General features: G+C 43.7%; 1 protein-coding gene across 1 annotated transcript in view; it reads left to right on the top strand.

Moving 5' to 3' along the window:
- The window catches only part of THSD4 (thrombospondin type 1 domain containing 4), a 669,073-nt gene that overhangs the window by 126,930 nt on the left and 524,775 nt on the right, over positions 1–17,368 (top strand). Inside the window, exon 6 of the mRNA XM_039469071.2 lies at positions 7,686–7,788. Coding sequence (XP_039325005.2) covers positions 7,686–7,788 — 103 coding nt within the window. The remainder of the gene's footprint in view (positions 1–7,685; positions 7,789–17,368) is intronic.

Here is a 17,368-nt window from a genome sequence, read left to right as displayed (position 1 = left end):
AGGAACCATGAGGCCAGTTACTGGATGGACAGACGAGGGGTTTCAACACTAGTTTCTCTTATCATGAGCTTATCACCAACCTCCTCATCTAGGAAATATGTGCGAGTATCAGTGCTTTTTGCAGAATTTTTCCTTCTATCTTCTCAGACCACTTGGTATTTCCATAGAAAAATCTTGTACTGACTTTTTCATATATATATGTATATATATATATATATATATATATATATATATACACACACACACATACACAAACACACATACACATATGTATATACACATATATGTGGATCACACGCATGTATACACATATGTATGTGTGTGCATGTAGACATATATGTATGTGTGTGATCCACATATATGTGTATATACATGTGTGTCTATATGTATACACATGTGTATGCACATGCACATGTATACACATATATGTATACACAGATGTGTATACATATATGTGTATAGGTCTTTTCAAATCCCCACACAGTGGAAATTAACCTGGCTTGGGTGGAGTTTAAGTGCAGATTATCCAGGTGAGGGAGGGTGTATATATGTATACATATGTGTGTGTGTTATTCACGCATGTGTTTGAATTATTAGTGTATATGTACACACACAAATATGTACACAAGAATTGTTAACAGTTGTCATTTTTCATGATTATAAAAAGTTGAACAAACAGAGTAAGGAATATTAGAACAACAAAGACATATATATCCTAGTCTCTCTCTCAAGACATAGTCATTGCCAGTGATTTTTAACTTGTAGTTCTTATGTTCATTCTCTCTGTAACTCTGAATGGCATATTACTACCCCTGCTTCTTGATACATCAACTTAAATTTTCTCCATCAACTCCTGATTCTGGAAGATGAAGAAATTACCCCCTTTTCTTCCACTCCTGCTGATCTACACTAGCCACATTTTTGTTTTCACTTATATTTTTGGCTATATGTAGTATATTAACAATTTTTATTTTCTTGAGTTTTCAACATTAGGAAAAATCAGTTAACTTCTTCATTTGTAAGATTAAAAATGGCGTGTCCAAACAATTCACTACATTCCTCTCCATGCATTACACATTTTTGTTTATGCATTTTTCTCGCGTTGGCCTGTAAGTCCCCGCGGGAGGCTATTATGGCAGATTCTTCTTTGCATCCTCTTTACACATGGAGCGCTGCAATGAATATTTGCCTTTGAATGGAATTTTACATCCTGCCCCAGCAGACAGCAGAGGAGAAGGAAGCCAGCTTTACTAATGTGATACCGGAAACAGCCACTGGAAAATTTATGCTCCTTGAGAGAGTGGGGTGGTTTTGTTTCTGTTTTTGCTTGAGACGGAGTCTCACTTTGTTGTCCAGGTTGGAGTGTGGTGACATGAGCATAGCTCACTACAGCCTCAAACTCCTGGACTCAAGCAATCTTTCTGCCTCAGCCTACAGGCATGCACTCCCATGCTCAGCTAATTATTTTTTGTAGAAATGGGGTCTTGCTATGTTGCCCATGGTGATCTTGAACTCCTGCACTTAAGTATGCTCCCACTTTAGGTTCCCAAGTGCTGAGATCACAGGCATGAGCCACCACACCAGACTAAATTTTTTAATAAGTTTAATTTTGCCATGTGCTTCCTGATTAGTTAGGGAAAAGGGCATTCTTTTTTAGATCTTCTTATAGACTTAGAGATATATAAATAATATAAATAGGCAGACATAAGTAAGCAGTCTTGAGATAGGCCTAGATTTGAAGGGATCCTGAATTTTTTTTTTTTTTTTGAGACAGAGTCTTACTCTGTCACCCAGGCTGGAGTGCAGTGGTGAGATCTCGGCTTATTGCAACCTCCACCTCCCAGGTTCAGGCAATTCTCCCAAGTAGCTGGGACTACAGATGCCTGCCACTACACCCAGCTAATTTTTGTATTTTTAGTAAGATGGGGCTTCACCGTGTTAGCCAACATGGTCTCAATCTCCTGACGTTATGATCCACCCACCTCAACTTCCGAAAGTGCTGGGATTACAGGCGTAAGCCACCACGCCCAGCCCCCCAAATATTAAAAAATCTAAGATTCACCTGGGTGAATGGCTGGGCTTAGTGTCATATTAAATCCTTTAGGGCTTTGATGTAAGTATTGAATGAGTGGGAAACACCTCTCTGTAGGAGAACATGATGAACTTCCTTTGGATGAAAAAAAGTGTTTGAGAATCAAGAAAATCTTAGATTAAAAATAATATATATACAAAACCTTTCTCCAAATTCTTCAGACAAACCAATTATTCACTGGAAGATTGCTGGAAGTGGTGGGAGGTGGCAAAGGTTTTTGTGAGGTTGAGTTTGTTCTGTGCGATTTGAGCAAGGAGATATTAAACATATTTGAAAAATGTGCCAGATAACTGGAGAAAAATTTTGGCCATAGTTATATTACTCTATAGTTAGAAAACAGGCCCATTTTCTAGCTGTAGGTGAGAAAGGAAGGAAGGGCATGTTTGCTCAGAACACATACCTTTCAGGCACTTAGGACTTCTGGAACTACTGAATTCTCCACAGTGGACATTGGGTGTCTCCACTTCAGCCAACATTTATTGGTCATTACAGAGAGTTGGAAACATTAATGTATTACTACTTAAAAATCCCCATGAAAATCCCTGGGGCTTGGGGCCTGGAAGGTGGTATAGGGCTTGTTATTCAATTATGGTAGTTTAGACTTTGAGAAGCTAGACTCTGTTTCCCAAGGTCACAGAGCCACTTTCTCATGATGGTGCAGGGACATTTTCTAGATTTCATGTTTTTAAAGTGCTCATGACTGTGGTGATGTTAAATACATCATCTGTTGCTATGGTAGTGGGTCTTTTGATTAAATCCAGAGCAATGCAAAGGATAAAAAAAATTGCATATCTGATGTGGGCAGACTTCAAGGTCATGTTCCTGGGCACCAGTACATAGGACATGATGCTGTTCATCTCTCAGGGAGGTGAAAGTAATTAATTACTAAAAGGTAAGTATGTGATCACTGATGGTGGCTTCTTGAGAAGTGAAGTTGGGTATAGTCAGTTGTCATTTCAGATTAACCAGGGTCACTAGAAATGTAGCCAAAGTTTCCATAATGCTATTTCTGACTCATAACAACCCCAGGCAATTGTCTAGATGGAAGTTTGGATAGGGCTCATATTGCTTTATAAGGATTCAGCTAATCATATTAAAGTATGTCTTTATTTCTCTTCCATTAAAAGTCCAGTGGAAACATCCCTCCCTCTTTTGGGTGGAAGGGAGTCATTTGAAGGGAGGTTATCTCCCAGGGACATTACTTGGCTCTAAATCTCCAGACTTTGTGGGACTCATCCTGAATGAGCCTGATCTCTATCTACATGGCTTTTCCCCTGTCTCCGTTTTCTGGCCTGAGGATTACAAGAATCTGTGCCTGTGGAAAGGTTCACAGTGCAATGTACAGACGATTACTGATAAGATGAAGGTGACTCAGTCCGTGACATCAGGAAACAACCAATTTAAAACCTAACAAATGTAAAAGGATCTGTGACCTGGAAGTTTTAACTTCAGAGAGTCTGTTAAAATGAGAGGAGATCACATCCCGATAATAGTATGACAAGTACAAACAGATGTAATCTATAAAAGAGACATGAAACGGGATTTCCCAGGCCCTGCTTGGTTTCCATGCTCACTCCGCAGCTCCCTGCTCCTTGTAGCTGGGGCCAGCCACTTCACCAAACCTTGGGGGCTGAATCCAGCTTTGGCCTCTAGACCTATCCTGACCGCAGATAAGACACAGTTAAGGCTCTCTTGTCTGAGGACCCATCACAAATTAACTTTGTTGTCTACACAGTCACAAAGGGTACCCTGGCATAGTGGTTACTATGATGGATTCTAGATGCAGTGTCAGGATTCAAATCCTGATTTCACCACTTACAAGCTTTGTGACTATATGCAGCTCATTTTTTTGTTGCCTTGGATTTCTCATCTGTAAAATGGGTATATAATAGTTATCATGAGGATTAAATGAGCTGAATGTATGTAAATCACATAGTGGAATGTTTAACGTCTAATAAATGTTCAATAAAAGGTAGGTATCATTATTGTCGTCGTCGTCGTCGTCATCATCATCATCATCATCATCATCATCACTCTAGGCTTCTACCTTCCTTAGCTGTACCACAATGCTGCCTCAGTAACCCACTTCCACATCCGGGTCCAAGAAGCCTTGCATTTCTCTGGCCATGTCCCTCTGCGCTCCAGGAAGCAGTGCCCAGCCTCTGACTTGGCAGTTTGCCTAGCATTACATGAGACCTTGCTGGAGTCACAGACGGGTCCATGTCCATCCACCAGGACACCTTGTTACCTCCTGCTGGGCTCAGTTGACTCCTGGCAACTGCAGGTGGATCTGCCGATCGCTGTGGCTCTGATGCCGTGTTAAGCTCTTCCGCCTTAGGTGGGAACCAGACTATGCTTAGATGTAAAGGACTTACTGGTGACCAAGGGACAGGGTTCCTGAGTGACCCATTATAAGTTGGACTGGCAGATGTGTATGGATGTAAGAGCACTGGGCATGAGTGGAGTATTAAGTCATACCCTAAGATTATAAACGGCAAGAGTGCAAAGCTGGCTAAGGGCCAGTGTGTTTGAAAGATCTCAGTACTGTTACATTGTCACTTTTTTTTTTTTTTTTTTTTTTTTTTGAGACAGTCTTGCTTTGTCGCCCAGGCTGGAGTACAGAGGCATGATCTCAGCTCATTGTAACTTCTGCCCCCTGGGTTCAAGTGATTCTGTATTATTAGTAGAGACAGGCTTTCACCATGTTGGCCAGGCTGGTCTCAAACTCCTGACCTCAGATAATCCACCTTCTTCGGCCTCACAAAGTGCTCGGATTACAGGCATGAGCCAGCATGCCTGGCCTCTTTCCAACTTTAAATACCAGCCGTCTTCTACCTAAACTACTGGGTTTCTTAACATGTGTTCATAACCTGCATCAAAAAGTTGAAATGCAGATTCCCAAGCTTCACATATAACAACTCAGAATCATTAGAGGGGCAAAAATTTTTAACAAGCTCCCTGGGTTAATTTTTTGCACACTATAATTTGAAAACCACTGATCTGAACCTTCTGTTCCTGGCAAGTCAGTTTACTCTGTTCTCTCAAAGAGGCCATCTCTTTCTGTTTGACTTTGTTCATTGCCATTCCCCTTCCATGGAATAGTAGCCACAGTAATGTTCAGAGCCCTCAACTGTGCCAAGCACTCTTTTAAACATGTTACAACTATTAACTCATTTAATCTTCACAACACCCAATGAGGTAAACACTGTAGTTTTACAGATTTTTCTGAGGCATGGAGGAGTCCCACAGCCCGTGAGGTGTGGGGCCTGGATTTAAACCCAAGCAGCCTGGTCCCCACCAGGCTGCCTCTCACTGTCCACCCCACCTTCTCTAAATTCTAGTCCAAATTCTGTCCCACCTAAAGCAGGAATTTCCGACCTTCTGTGTGCAAAAGTATCACCCAGAGATCTTTTTGGAAATGCAAACTTGTGGATCCCTCCCTTAAGGATTATGATTCAGTAAATCTGGGATGAGATCCAGGAATCTGTATTTTATCAAGTTTATCCAGGTGATTCTGATGCACTAGACTACTCAAGAAAAACATACAGCTCCCTCGGACTTCTTTCTTCCTCATTTATAAGTGTAAATATGAGCAAAATGTGATATAAAGTAAATAAGTATGAGACAGAAAATAAGATCAGAATCTCTAATTCATACTGTGGATAAAGTATGATCTAGCTTTGTTGAATATGTGTGTGTGTGTGTGTGTGAATAATCAGAAGGAAAATGAACCTGGCCCCTGAAACATTAAACAGCACTGTATGGAAGTCTCTGGAATACACTGATAATAGGATAGTTCAAAGTCTTCAAGGATTTGTAGAGAAATCTACTGTATGTATTAGAAATATTAAGTCTCCTGGAAGACGAGGGACCAGAGGAAGGACTGAAAATAGGTGTGAGGGAAAGCATCTCCTGCTTGATTAAGGAGAGTCACAGTTGGGGAGACTGCTGGTACATATGCGCAGGGTGGTCATTACCAAACCATATGGAGCAGGAAGCCCTCTAAAGCAGAACATGATGGAAACTGGTAGGAAAAAGCAGGCAGGGTGAACGAGCAGGGTGGGCTGAGCTCTGACAGTTAGTGAGAGGTGGGCAGGCCACGGAAGCCTGTCTCCTGGGGCTCTGGAAGCCAATCTGCTGGCAACCCTATCATGGGTTTGCTGGACCCATGTAAGCTTCCAGCAACGCCAACTGCCTCCATGAAGCATTTTGAGTTAAGATGCTTTTCACCACCCTTTGGCTTGAGCCAAAGTTCGAGTAGGATGTGAACAGCTGGATGACTTGTAGAGGGCACCATCCCTGTAGCAGTCCCCATGTACGACTTCGAGAAAGAAAACCTGAAGGAGTTTGTTAAAAATACAGATTCTCAAGTCTGACTCTGGCAGGAGAGTGGGGAAGATTGCCCAGGAATATATGCTTCAAGTGCTCCTTTGGGTGATTCTGGTTCTGCCTGTGCAGCAGTAATGAAGAGCCATGCCCAAACACCACCACTCCAGATTACTTAACATGGAATCACAGAGTGCTAGAGCAAAAGAGAATCAACTCCAACCCCTTTCATTTGCAGATGAGGAAATTGAGACCTGGAGATGTGGCATACCTTGCCAAAGGCCCCACAGTGACAAGAAGCGGAGCCCAGAGTGCTGATGGCCCACCCTGTCCATAATCAGAACTAGAGATCAGCTGCTGGACTACAGGTTTTGATGACAGAAACACACCAGTGCAAGTGGGCTGAAGGTCCTGTTTCTCAAATAACTAGACCTAAGTAAAACCAACTGCTCCATAACCAGGCTGTAGCCAGGAGCCACCCTGCGTTAACCTGGTGGCAGTTACCAGAACTGGAAGCCTGTAGACCGCAAAGGCTTAGACAGTCTGCTTAACCCCATTCTCTCAATGAGTAAAATTGCTAATAGGCTAGACCACAAACAAATACACCTTCAGAATCATCTAGAATTGCTCAGTATTTGACAACATAAATATTTCATGACTTGGAAAGTTTGCAATCCACTGAGTTACAAAAGTGTGAAAAAGATTATGTGTGTGGAGAGTGTGTGTGTATATACACAGAGAGAGGTTAAAAGTGTTATCCTTGGAAGGTGAGGTTATAGATGTTTTTAATTCAGAATTATTTTTTAGTCTATTTGTATTTTTTAATTTTTTTTGTGATAAACGTAATATTTTTGTAATGAAAGTGACAATTGGCCAGGTGCAGTGGTTCATGCCTGTAACCCTAGCACTTCAGGAGGCCGAGGTAGATTACTGGAGGTCTGGAGTTCAAGACAAACCTGCCAATATGGTGTAACCCTGTCTCTACTAAAAATACAAAAAATTAGCTGGGTGTGGTGGCATGCACCTGTAATCCCAGCTACTTGGGAGGCTAAGGCAGGAGAATCACTCGAACCTGGGAGGCAGAGGTTGCAGTGAGCCAAGATCACACCGCTGCACTCCAGCCTGGTTGACAAGAGTGAGACTCCATCTCAAAATAAAGAAATAAAGAAATAAAATAAAGTTGGAAGGGTACCCAGGGCTTGGAAAGGTATCCTGGAGCTATGAAAAGTATGGACACTAATTGCATATTTATTATCTGCTTTATTAGGTATGTCCAGAAAGCAGTAGAAGCATCCGGGAGGTACAGTGTGCATCCTACAACAACAAGCCATTCATGGGCCGGTTTTATGAATGGGAGCCATTTGCAGAAGGTAAGAATAGATGCAGCCCTGTCCATAGAAGTGATTTTTGTCTGCTTTTCATTCTTGCTGACTTCTGATTGATGTTGGAGGTATTGGTGTGATCCTGGCTGGGGTGTCACAGGAGAGAAAGTATGACTCCAGTGCAAAGAGAAGCCTGCATGGGTCTTTACTAAAAGTAGCATAGCTCAGGTGACACCTGGACCATCTTCAGCACGTCAGATGGATGAGGCATTGAAACAAGCAACATCCAAGGATGGCAAGGTGAGGGGGATGGAACAGGGTTCAAGGAATCAGCTGGAGAAGAGGTTCAAACATAGGGTTGTGAGTTGAGAGTAGAGATGGTTTCCTTTTCCTTGGTTCATGCCACAGGGCTGATATGGGAGCTTAAGAGAACATGCAGGATTGTACAGTTACATGGTTCTCACCTGGAGGGGGCCTCACACGCTGATTCCAAAAACAAAGAATCGTAGGCAGGCATTGCCTTAAGTACAAAGTCCCTGTCTTTTCCAAATGACATGAGATCCAAAGTGGATAGAGCTCGTTGATCCCACTCTGGATACTGGAGTCCCTTTTCTTTGTCAAAACCCAGGTGATAGCATGGCTTGTGGACTGAGAAGTTTTAACATTCTGAGGTATTTCTTCCCACCCATGGAGAAAGTGGGCTCAGAAGAAGCGTTGGGTCAAGCAAAACTTGTAGGGGTCTGTGCTGACAGCCAAGTTGGCTGGAGAGGGAGTCCAGCTGCCTTCAGGGCCCAGCGGAAGAGCTCTGCCCAGCCAGTCCTTCTCAGCCTCAGCCCGAGGCAGAGGCTGGGACAGCTAAGGTTGGCCAAAACCCAAAGTATGGAGCACTGCCCTATGTCCAGGATCTGGAGAAATTGTCTTGGAAGAGGGATTGCTAGTGAGTTGTGCTGATTTCACTGCAGAATCAATGCCTGGGGAAGCCAGACTGTGCAAGGTGGTTCTATACTTAGGTAGAAGCCCCTGGGGAGGAGGGAAGTAGATTAGTATCTGATGGCTCTGAAATTGGATGCTAAATAGTTTTTATCTGTGCTGTGTTCTCAGAGACTCCGTAGCTTCTACTAGATTCTCAGAGTGGTCCCATGACCTCAAAATTGTTAAGAACTAACTTGCCTAAAAAAATTGAGACTATCAAATTCAAGCAGGAAGGATGTACAGAGGCAGCATAGAGCCTGCTGAGTGCAAATGCGAGGGTGGGGAACAGGGTGACTGGTGAGCAAAAGAAGGATGCCAAAGTGAAGTTTTGATTTGATTCTGTCGAGAGTTTGGTTCTGACCTTTGTCATTCTTTAGAGTATTATGTTAAATTTAAGGTGGTATCCCTATTTGGATCTTGAAACAGAAAAAGGGCATTGTTGGAAAACCTGGTGAAATAGGCATGAAGTGTATAGTTTAGTTAATAGTATTATACCAGTGTTAATGTCTTAGTTGGTATAAATGGTTTGTTTTTCATTTTCGTTTTGTTTTTGAGATAGAGTCGAGTGTGGTGGCATGATCTTGGCTCACTGCAACCTCCACCTCTTGGGTTCAAGTGATTCTCCTGCCTCAGCCTCCCAAGCAGCTGGGATTACAGGTGCCCGCCACCACACCCAGCTCATATTTGTATTGTTAGTAGAGACGGGGTTTTGCCGTGTTGGCCAGGCTGGTCTCAAACTTTTGACCTCAAGTGATCCACCCACCTTGGCTTCCCAAAGTGCTGAGATTAAAGACTTGAACCACTGCACCAGACCTATAAATGGTTTTGTAACTTGTTAACCTCAAGAGAAGCTGGGTAAAGAGTATACAGGAACTTCTGTACTATCTTTGTAACTTTCCTATAAATCTAAAATGATTTCAAAGTAACATTTCTTAAAGGCACTGTACTCCCAATTAACTTTGTCTTACATGCATTCTGGTAAAGACAAAGTGTAAGACTCACTTAATATGGGTGAAGAAGAGTGTAGTGAGTTAAATACTTCCCCCACCCCCCACCCAAATTAGTATTCTTCCTGGAACCTTAGAATGCGACCTGATTTAGAAATAGAATCATTACAGAAGTAATCAGTTATGCTGCCTTCATACTGGAGAAGGGTGGGCTCTTCATCTAGAATGACTGGTGTTCCAATAAGAAGAGGAGAAAGGACACAGGCATACAGGGAGGATGCCGAGTGATGATGAAGACAGAGATTAGAGTGATGCTTCTATCAGGAAACAGCAAGGATTACTAGAAGCCACCAAAAGCTAGGAAGAGACAAGGAAGCATCCTTGTCGCGAACCTTCGAAGTGGGCATGGCTCTGCTAACACCTTGATTTCAGGCTCCCAGCCTCTAGAACTGTGAGGATAAATTTCTCTTTTGAAGTCACCAAGTTTACGGTATTTTGTCATGTAGCCTCTAGGAAACTAGCACAAAGAGGAAGGAACAGGGTTCTAGATTGATTGAGATTTACTCAGTAGAGTAGATGAAGAAGTGAGTTTGCTCCGACTGATAGTAGTAGATGCCTTAGAGAAGTGGGGCATGTATCCAAAGTGAGCAACTGCCTCACAGACGTAGATCTGTCCGGCGCAGTGGTTCTCAGCCCTAGTTGCTCATTAGATCACTGAGGAGCCTCCTAGAAACACTGATCCCTGGACTCCTCCCAAGAGATTGTGATTTAATTGGTCTGGGGTGCAGTCTGGACATCAGAATTTTTTAAAGATCCCGGGTGATTCTTATGAGTAGCTAGGGTAGAGAACGTCCAATCCAAGAGGGGATGACTGTAGCCTACATCAGGGGATAGAATCATGGGTATTTGATGCATCATGAGATATTGTGTCAGAACAACAATGCTTGTCAGTGAACGTTTAGAGAAGAAGTGACCCTGTCTTTGTCTGAGCTGCACCCTCGCTTTGTGGCCGGCTGTGGAAAATAGCTGCTTTATTGTGATTATCTGGGAGGAAAGATGAATTTCACACTACTCTGAGCAGTGTGCATTCCATTATTTCCCCAGGAGCAGAAGCTGCCTTGCCAGACCTTTCTATGTGGTCTGGGGTGGCTATCAGCCAGCTGCTGTTGTCTAAGACCTTGAGGTCTGTTCGATGCAGGTCCAATATTGATAGCCTGATGCAGAACACAAAGAAAACTTTGCTGATGTTTTCATGTATTACACGTGGATGCCTGCTATTGTCTAGCTTATGTATGAGTCTGCTTTTTGTGTGATATTTTCCCCTCTGTTTGTTATACACTTTAATCATAAGACCTGGAAGAACTTATTTTTTGAACATTTGATTTTACTGATTTTTTTGGAAAATTTCTAACATAGGTAAAAGTAGAGAAAATAGTATAATAGTGAGATACACTCCTATATATCCACTTAATTTCAATAATTATCAGCCCATGGCCAATCTTTTTCATAAATTCTTCCATCCTCTGTCCCACCCAGATTATGGGAAACTACTTGAATTCACATTATGGAGCATTATTCATTGGTGGATATATTAATGGGAATCCTTGGTTGTAAGTGACAGAAACCCAAACTAAATACATTTCAGTCAGAAAGGTATGTTGTTAGTCATATTACTGGGAAATCCAAGAGGTGGCCTGGGATTCAGATGTGGCTTCATTCCAGGGAATCAGTAATAGGACCCTGCCTTTCTCATCTTTCTCCAGCTCTAGATTCTGCTTACTTCCATCTCGGAAAGTTGAGCAGGCTTACTGTGGCTTTAAGCTCGCAGCCATAGTGGGAGAGACTCTCTCACCTGGTGTTGTAGGTTGAATTGCACCCTCAAAAAAGATTGATTAAAGGTACCCCAGGTTCCTGTGATGTAACCTTCTTTGGAAAGAGAGTCTTTGCAGATCTCATTAAGATGTAAGTTTAGAAGAGGCCGCAGTGGCGTAGAATAGGCCCTAATCCATTGTGACTGGGGACCCACACAGAGAGCACCATGTGACGACACAGACAGAGGGAAGGCAGCCCATGTGGAGGTGGAGGCGGAGACTAGAGTGATGCAGCTATGAGCCGAGGAAAACCAAGGATTGCCGGCAACTTGCAGAAACCAGGAAGAGGCATGGAAGGATCCTTCCCTCAGAGACTTTGGAGGGAGTGTGACCCTACCAACACATTGCTTTTGGATTTCTGGCCTCCAGAACTGTGAGAGAATAAATTTCTCTTGTTTGTGTTCAACAGGACACCAACCAGGCTGTGTGATATGTTACATCAGTCCTATGAAACTAATATACCCAGTGACTGTTCCAATCCCAGACAGACTATACTGTGGTCTTGTTTGGATCCTATTCCCATCCCTGGAACTAAGTTTTGGGCATGGGATACTTGGGCTAGCTCAGGTCATGTGACCATCCCTACGGTAGGGGACCCACATCATATGAAGAGGAGACAGGGAAGCGGGGATTGAGACAGACAGGAAAACATTCTTCCACCAAAATCAGTGCATACTTCTTTACGGTAAGCCACTGAGACGCTTAATGATTGGCATCCTAATGTAGATTAATCAGCTATCCTTTACATTGTGTTGCTAGAAAATTAAGCAGTCTTTTAAAATAGTCACTGACATTGATATTTCTCACATGCCTAAGAGAGAGGAAGCTTTTGGTCACTGAAGTTGAGTTTACTTTGGCTTTGTTTAAGTAATTCCTTTTGCTAAGATTGTTTTCTTGATTTTATCCTTCCTCCTCTTAAATGGCTCCCAGGCTGACCGGCGGGAGGAAGGCACTGCTAATGTTTCTGCAGGGTGTTCAGGCTTTTACGGCTGGATTTCGCATCGGGCTTTGGGTTTGGTTTGGATGTCTCCTGCTATCCGCGTGTGCCTACTTAGGGAAACAGCTGCACTGATTCAGTACAATGCTACATACAATAGTAAAAGCAGAGTCTACGCTCTGATAAACACATTAATTTTACCAGATGGTTCTTCTTAGGCCTTTAATTGCATTTCCTGGATTTGGTGATCTATCCTTAGATAATGCCTCCAGGATTTTTTCTCATAGCCCGGGAACAGTAAAGATGGCAAAAGTGGAATCAGGGTGCCCATGCCTCCCAGTTCACTCACAACAGTGATAGTTTATGCCTGTCCTCCCAGTCCCCTTTCACTCTCTGTCTTGGACAATAAATAGATATCTCCATTCCACCTAGAATGGGCAGTTTAAAAGGAAGCCCTTTGTTCAGGTGCTGAGATTGGAGAAAATTCCACCTGTTTTCATGTCAAGAGTAACGGGGGCTGGACAGCATGAGACTCCGGAGTTTTACTGGGTTGTCACAGACTGCAGGGCATCAGGTATCAGTTTTAATCCTTAACCCTGGAGGCAGCTTTGTGCTGGGTAGCTTGAGCGTACTATGTGACCCTGAGAGCCGAACGAAAGAGAGTGGCAGTTGAAAAGCCAGAGGGGAGGCTGAGTCAGAAATTGAAGGTCGCCCATCAGTGACATGAACAGAGTGATGGTTTTCTGTCAGCAGCTGCTGGGTTATGTCACAGTAACAAACAACCCCCAAATCCAAATGACTTCACATGACAAAAGCTTGACTCCTGCTCACGTTCGATATGTAAGGGTGTGTGTATTTTGCTTACTTGGGGGCCCAGGCTGGTAGAAGCTGCACCTCAACTTGTGTTTTCACTGAGGCAGGGAAAAGGAACAAGTAACCCAGACTCAAGTTCTTTTTTTTTTTTTTCTAACTTTTATTTTAAGTTCAGGGGTACATGTGCAGGGCGTGCAGGTTTGTTACACAGGCAAAAATGTTTCGGGGGGTTGCTGTACAGATTATTTCATCACCCAGTTATTGAGCCTAGTGTCCATTAGTTACTTTTCCTGATCTTCTGCCTCCTCCCGCTCTTTGACCCCTTGTAGGCTCCAGTGTGTCCATGTGTCCTCATTATTTAGCTCCCACTTATAAATGAGAACATGCAGTATTTGGTTTTCTGTTCCTGCATCAGTTTGCTAAGGATAATGGCCTCCAGCTCCACCCATGTCCCTGCAAAGGACGTGATCTCATTCTTTTTTAGGGCTGCATAGTATTCCATGGTATATATATATGACATTTTCTTTATCAAGTTTATCATCTGTGGGCATTTAGGTGGATTCCGTGTCTTTGCTATTTTGAATAGTACAATGAATGAACATGAATGTCTATGTTCATAATGCATGCATGTGTCTTTATAATAGAATGATTTACATTCCTTTGGGTATATACCTAGAAATGGGATTGCTGGGCCAAATGGTATTTCTGTCTCTAGGTCTTTGAGGAATTGCCACACTGTCTTCCATGGTGGGTGAACTAATTTCCACTCTCATCAACAGTGTATAAACATTCCTTTTTCTCCACAACCTCGCCAGCATCTTGTTATTTTAGACTTAATAATAGCCAGCATACAGACTCGGGTTCTTAAAGCTTCAATTAGAATTTATCCACATTGCTTCTACTCACATCTCATTGGCCAAAGCAAGTCACATTATCATACCTGACTTCCCAGGGGGAAGGGAGGTACCCTCCCTTGTGCTCAAAGGAGGAGAAATGGAGTGTTTGTGGCCAGCCCTAGTACCTGGTGCACCAGATACTGCTTCCTTCCCGCAGGCAGGAAGCTCCGGTGAAATTTCCTGAATGCCTTCCTTGTAAGTCCAGGTGACTTTTATTAGGTTGTCTGTAAGAATAGTAGATGTTGCTTTAGGGACTATTAAAGGTGCCACCACATAGTCTGATATCCACAGAGTCCTGAGCCACTTTATTTGAGATCTACCCCTTGATTAAGGCTCTGAGGAACAAAAGATGGAATGCTGGGGGCGATTCCCAGGCATGCTTCTCACTTCTCCACCAGTCCAGCCGTCTGCTCCAACACAGATACCACGGTGGGACATGACAGAGCAGGGGGCACTGTCAGATAAAAGCATAGACAATACTACCAGCACTGTAATACAGCGGGGAGGGAGGCTGATGACTAATTGCCAGTGGACCCGGCATTAGAGTGTTCATGTTTTAATGAAGCAGCTTTATTCATAGGCACTCTCATTCCCACAGCCCACCCCTGTACATAGATAATCCGTTATCATTATGAACGTTCAGAGTGGAAAGGGCAGACCTCAGGGAAATGAGAGGTCGTTTCTATTTCACTAGTGGTGTATCTGGAGTGCCCCCACAAGATCCATTCTGAGAGCTCTCTTGTACATGCCAGGGATACCTGGCAAGACTAAGCCGTGATTGCTTTGGGGATAAGCATATCATTGAGGACAAAAGCCTAGAGAGCAACCTCCTTGTGAAAACAAAGTGATTTTGGTTTTGTATGTGTTGAGTCTGAATGAATGGTGGGATGCAACTGGAGGTTGGGGATGCAAGGTTCTGAAGTTCAGGGAGGTATCTTAGGCTTGTGGACACATACTTGCAGTCATCAGCCTTAGTGAGATTAGTGGATAAGACCTTCAAGAAAATGTAGAATAACAAAATGGATTTTACAAGGACCAGGAAATGAGCTTTGGAGTTTGTTACATTGAGGAAGTCGGGGAAAGAGTCTCAGCCGTTAAAGGACACTGAGAAAGAAGGTGATGCAGGTATAGGAGAGGGACCAGGGCATTGTCACCCCATATATCATTTCTTATGTTAATAAAGTTTCTTACGGTTTATAAGTTCTGCTAATACACAGAGCACAATGAATGCTATGGACTAAATGTTTATGTCTCTCCAAAATTCAGATGTTAAAGCCCTAATTCACAGTGTGTTTGAAGACGGGGCCTCTAAGGAACTCATTAAGATTAAATGAGGTCTTAAGCAGGGCCCTGATCTGATAGGATTAGTGTTCTTGTAAGAGGAACAGAGGCGGCTGGCAAGACGGCCAAATAGGAACAACTCTGATCAGCAGCTCCCAGCGAGATCAATGCAGAAGGTGGGTGATTTCTGCATTTCCAGCTGAGGTACCTGGCTCATGTCATTGGGACTGGTTAGAGAGTGGGTGCAGCCCACGAAGGGCGAGCTGAAGCAGGGTGAGGCATCACCTCACCTGGGAAGTGCAAGGGGTCGGGGAACTCCCTCCCCCACCAAGGGAAGCCACGAGGGACTGCGCCATGAGGAATGGTGCATTCCAGCTTTTCCCATGGTCTTCGCAACCCGAAGATCAGGAGATTCCCTCGGGTGCCTACACCAGGGCCCAGGGTTGCAAGCACAAAACTGAGCAGCCGTTTGGGCAGACATTGATCTAACTGCAGGATTTTTTTTTTGTACCCCAGTGGGGCCTAGAATGTCAGCAAGACAGAACCATTCACTCCCCTGGAAAGAGCGCTGAAGCCAGGGAGCCTAGCTGGGCGGATCCCATCCCCCACAAAGCCCAGCAAGCTAAGATCCACTGGCTTGAAATTCTCACTGCCAGCACAACAGTCTGAAGTGGACCTGGGATGCTTGAGCTTGGTGGGGAGAGGGGCATCCACCATTACTGAGGCTTGAGTGGGCAGTTTTCCCCTCACAGTGTAAACAAGCCACTAGGAAGTTCGAATGGGGTGGAGCCCACTGCAGCTAGGCAAAGCCTCTGTAGCCAGACTGCCTCTCTAGATTCCTCCTCTCTGGTCAGGGCATCTCTGAAAGAAAGGCAGCAGCTCCACTCAGGGGCTTATAGATAAAACTCCCATTTCCCTGGGACAGAGCACCTGGAGGAAGGGGCGGCCGTAGGCACAGCTTCAGCAGACTTAAATGTTACTGCCTGCTGGCTCTGATGGGAGCAGCAAATATTCCAGCACAGTGCTTGAGCTCCACTAAAGGACAGATTGCCTCATCAAGTGGGTCCCTGACCCCTGTGCCTCCTGATTGGGAGACAGCTTCCAGCAGGGGTTGACAGATACCTCATACAGGAGAGCTCCAGGTGGCATCTGGCAGGTGCTTCTCTGGGATGCAGCAACCTTTGCTGATCTGCAGCCTCTGCTGGTGATACCCAGGCAAACAGGGTCTGGAGTGGACCTCCAGCACACTCCAGCAGACCTGCAGCAGAAGAGCCTGACTATTAGAAGGAAAACTAACAAACAGAAAGGAATAGCATCAACATCAACGGAATGGATATCCACACAAAAACCCCATCCGAAGGTCATGAAGATCAAAGACCAAAGGTAGATAAATCCACCAAGATGAGGAAAAACCAGTGCAAAAAAGGCTGAAAATTCTAAAAACCAGAATGCCTCTTCTCCTCCAAAGGATCACACGCCTTGCCAGCAAGGGAACAAAACTGGACGGAGAATGAGTTTGATGAGCTGACAGAAGTAGGCTTCAGAAGGTGGGTAATAACAAACTCTTCTGAGCTAAAGCAGCATGTTCTAACCCAATGCAAGGAAGCTAAGAACCTTGAAGAAAGGTTAGAGGAATTTCTAACTAGAATAAGCAGTTTCAACAAGAATGTAAATGACCTGATTGAGCTGAAAAACACAGCATGAGAACTTTGTGAAGCATACACAAGTATCAATAGCTCAATCAATCAAGCAGAAGAAGGGATATCAGAGATTGAAGATCAACTTAATGAAATAAAGTGTGAAGACAAGAGATAAAAGAATGAAAAGGAAATGAACAAAGCCTCCAAGAAATATGGGGCTATGTGAAAAGACCAAACCTACGTTTGACTGGAGTACCTGAAAGTGATGGGG

The sequence above is a fragment of the Saimiri boliviensis genome, chromosome 2 (assembly GCF_048565385.1).
Source record: "Saimiri boliviensis isolate mSaiBol1 chromosome 2, mSaiBol1.pri, whole genome shotgun sequence".
In the NCBI taxonomy this organism is placed as follows: Eukaryota; Metazoa; Chordata; class Mammalia; order Primates; family Cebidae; genus Saimiri; species Saimiri boliviensis.
This window is presented reverse-complemented; position numbering and strand designations above follow the sequence as displayed.